Source organism: Solanum tuberosum, unplaced genomic scaffold (genome assembly GCF_000226075.1).
Source record: "Solanum tuberosum cultivar DM 1-3 516 R44 unplaced genomic scaffold, SolTub_3.0 scf00048, whole genome shotgun sequence".
NCBI lineage: Eukaryota > Viridiplantae > Streptophyta > Magnoliopsida > Solanales > Solanaceae > Solanum > Solanum tuberosum.
This window is the reverse complement of record NW_006238976.1, coordinates 669357-671908: the sequence shown is the minus strand read 5'-3', so window position 1 is coordinate 671908 and position 2552 is coordinate 669357. Positions and strand designations below refer to the sequence as shown.

The 2552-nt window shown below is 30.9% G+C and overlaps 1 protein-coding gene across 1 annotated transcript in view; it reads left to right on the top strand.

The window, feature by feature from the left end:
- Positions 1-1313: 1313 nt before the first annotated feature.
- Positions 1314-2552, top strand: part of LOC102605602 (3-oxoacyl-[acyl-carrier-protein] synthase I, chloroplastic-like) — a 4682-nt gene continuing 3443 nt past the window's right edge. The window contains exon 1 of the mRNA XM_006343767.2: positions 1314-1667. Within this exon, the coding sequence (XP_006343829.1) occupies positions 1526-1667 (142 nt within the window). The 5' untranslated portion in view covers positions 1314-1525. The remainder of the gene's footprint in view (positions 1668-2552) is intronic.

The following is a 2552-nucleotide window of genomic DNA, read 5'->3' as shown; positions in this document are numbered from 1 at the left end:
CTTGTTCATTAATATATATATTATAGGACAAATAACATTATAATTATTCGATAATATCTACGCTTAAAAAATGAATACTAAAGTCATTAATTGATTTTAATAAAAGAAGTAGTTGAGAGTTTAGGAAGGCCTCCAAAGAAGATACTTTACTATTGAATGCTCCTAGAGTCCTAGTATACAAGTTGTTCATAGTAGTAAATTTTTCTTTATTAAAAAACTAGGTAAATTACAAGTTTTATATTTTCTTTATTAAAAAGCAATATAGATTCTAATACAAACATCAATAGTTACTCCAAAACTCTTCTTTTTAAAGATAATAAAAACTCAATAAGTGTGATATCTACGATGACTTCTACCTGTTTTCAAATCAGATGGTATATAAAAATTATATTTAAAATATATTTATAGGTAGAAGATACGTCTTATCTGATGAAATAGGGAAGAATTGAAATTTTAGATCAATCCAAAAACAAATTGGAAGAATCCAAGGTCTTGGGGTCAGCGATCTGCCAACCACATTTAATTAAGGGAAAATAGATCTCTCGTTATGAAAGTGACTCATATATACTTTTGTTGTTATACAAATGACTTATGTATACTCTTTTCCTCCAACGAAAGTGAAAAAATAGGGACAGATGGAATATGTGTTGGGTTATGAAGGGATGATTATGGCGTCATGCGGAAGCTTGCAATTTGCAAATCATATGGTTGATAAATCAGATAAGAAAAACTTATACTAAAAATCAAAATATTATTATATCAAAACTAATATAAAGAAAAAACATTGAAACTTTAGAGAGAATAAATCTCCCCATAAACAAGACTCTTAAACGACTACATTGCGGATGTTATTGTTTTTGTGTTAGAAGAAACAAACCTATATTTATAGAGTCCTAAAACCTTTCCTACTAGAAAAGGAGTCCTAAAAGGAGAGAATAAACCAAATATAAAATAATATTATATTTTCCTTTCAAGAAAAGTAAAAACATTTATGGTAATGTTTTGTTTTTTCTTTAAGAAAAAATAAATCTTAAATTATGGTAAGAAAATCAGGGCAAAACCCTAACAATATGAACTAGAAGAAGGGGTATCTTATATTTATTATTTTATAAATAAACGTGTAATGAGCTAAAATGACATTTATTTTGATACAGAGGTAAGGAAGTACTCATTGTTGTGACTATAAACAAGTACACCAAACACCCCTTTAATGTCACATTTCTTGTTTGGTCTTGTGAATTTAAGTCTGCAACTGTCACAAAAAGCATACTACTACTATATTAATGTGTTGCATTTATCGCCATTTTTTTTTAATACTATTTTCTTGCTTAGCAAATATTACTATATTTAGGCGGATTCTCCAAATCCCATGTGCAATTAAAATTATAAACTTTGTTATTTACTCCATTTTCTTGGATCTCTCTATGACTTGTCTTTTTCTAATTTCCTATATATCTACCAACATGTTATGTTGAATTAAAAGGAAAAAAAAACAAGAAGATTTAGTTTTTTTGTGTTTGAGAAAATGAGTAGTATTACTTATTCTAATTTGATATTGAAGAAGAGAGAATCAAGAATCAATGGTGGATCTCATTTACAATATAATGGACTTAGAGCTATTGAAACTGTGAAATTGACAGCAAACTCTGCTTCTTGTAAGCCAAAAGGTATTATATGATATTCTTGATTTTATTTTTTTATGGTATATTAGTAGACAGAAGAGACAGATTCAAGATTTGAAGTTACGAGTTTGGAAATGAGTGTGATGTTTGTGTGTTAAATGTACATTTTAAGTTTTTTTTTTAGATGTATGTATATTTCGAGTTGAAAGTAATAGATTCAGTTGAGCACACAAAATCCGGTCTTTGTTTGTAGGACTAGATACGTAGGGAAATCTTAGTAGCTCAGTTGGTTAGTTTAGTTACTGAATCCTACCTTGTTAGTGAAAGTTTGATTCTTCACCTTATAAAAATAGAGTATGATATTGCCTAACACTGTGGAGAAAATGTGGGAATATGATGTATGTGTATCGGAAACAATGTCTCTACCTTAGACAAGGTTGGGGGTAAGATTTGTGTACACTCAATCCTCGTCAAACCCTACTTGTGGGATCATACTGGATGTATTGTTGTTGTTGTTGTAAATGATGTTTCTTTGAATATACTGCTGGATCTTTTAGTGATTTACTGTTTCTAAATATCTGAGCGAAAGTTGTCACATGTTCGAGATGTGGAATCAGCCACTGATGCTTGTATCAGAATAGGGTGCCTACATTGCACCCCTTGGAGTGAGGCAGCCCTATGTGAACGTGGGATCCTTCACCCCTTTGGTTTTACTGATGATATCTTTCCCTTGCATTTGTATTTCCAGTCAATTAGCTTTCGTTCTGATAATAGTTCATGAATAATGTAACTTCATTTCTCAGCTGGATGTTTCTTTTGATGACAAGAAAAATGTTATCCTAAAAGTATTTGTATATAATCTGGACAGATACTATGGGAGGAGGGAGTGGAGTAGCGGTGTGAGGTGGTGGGGATGGGGCTACGGGGGTG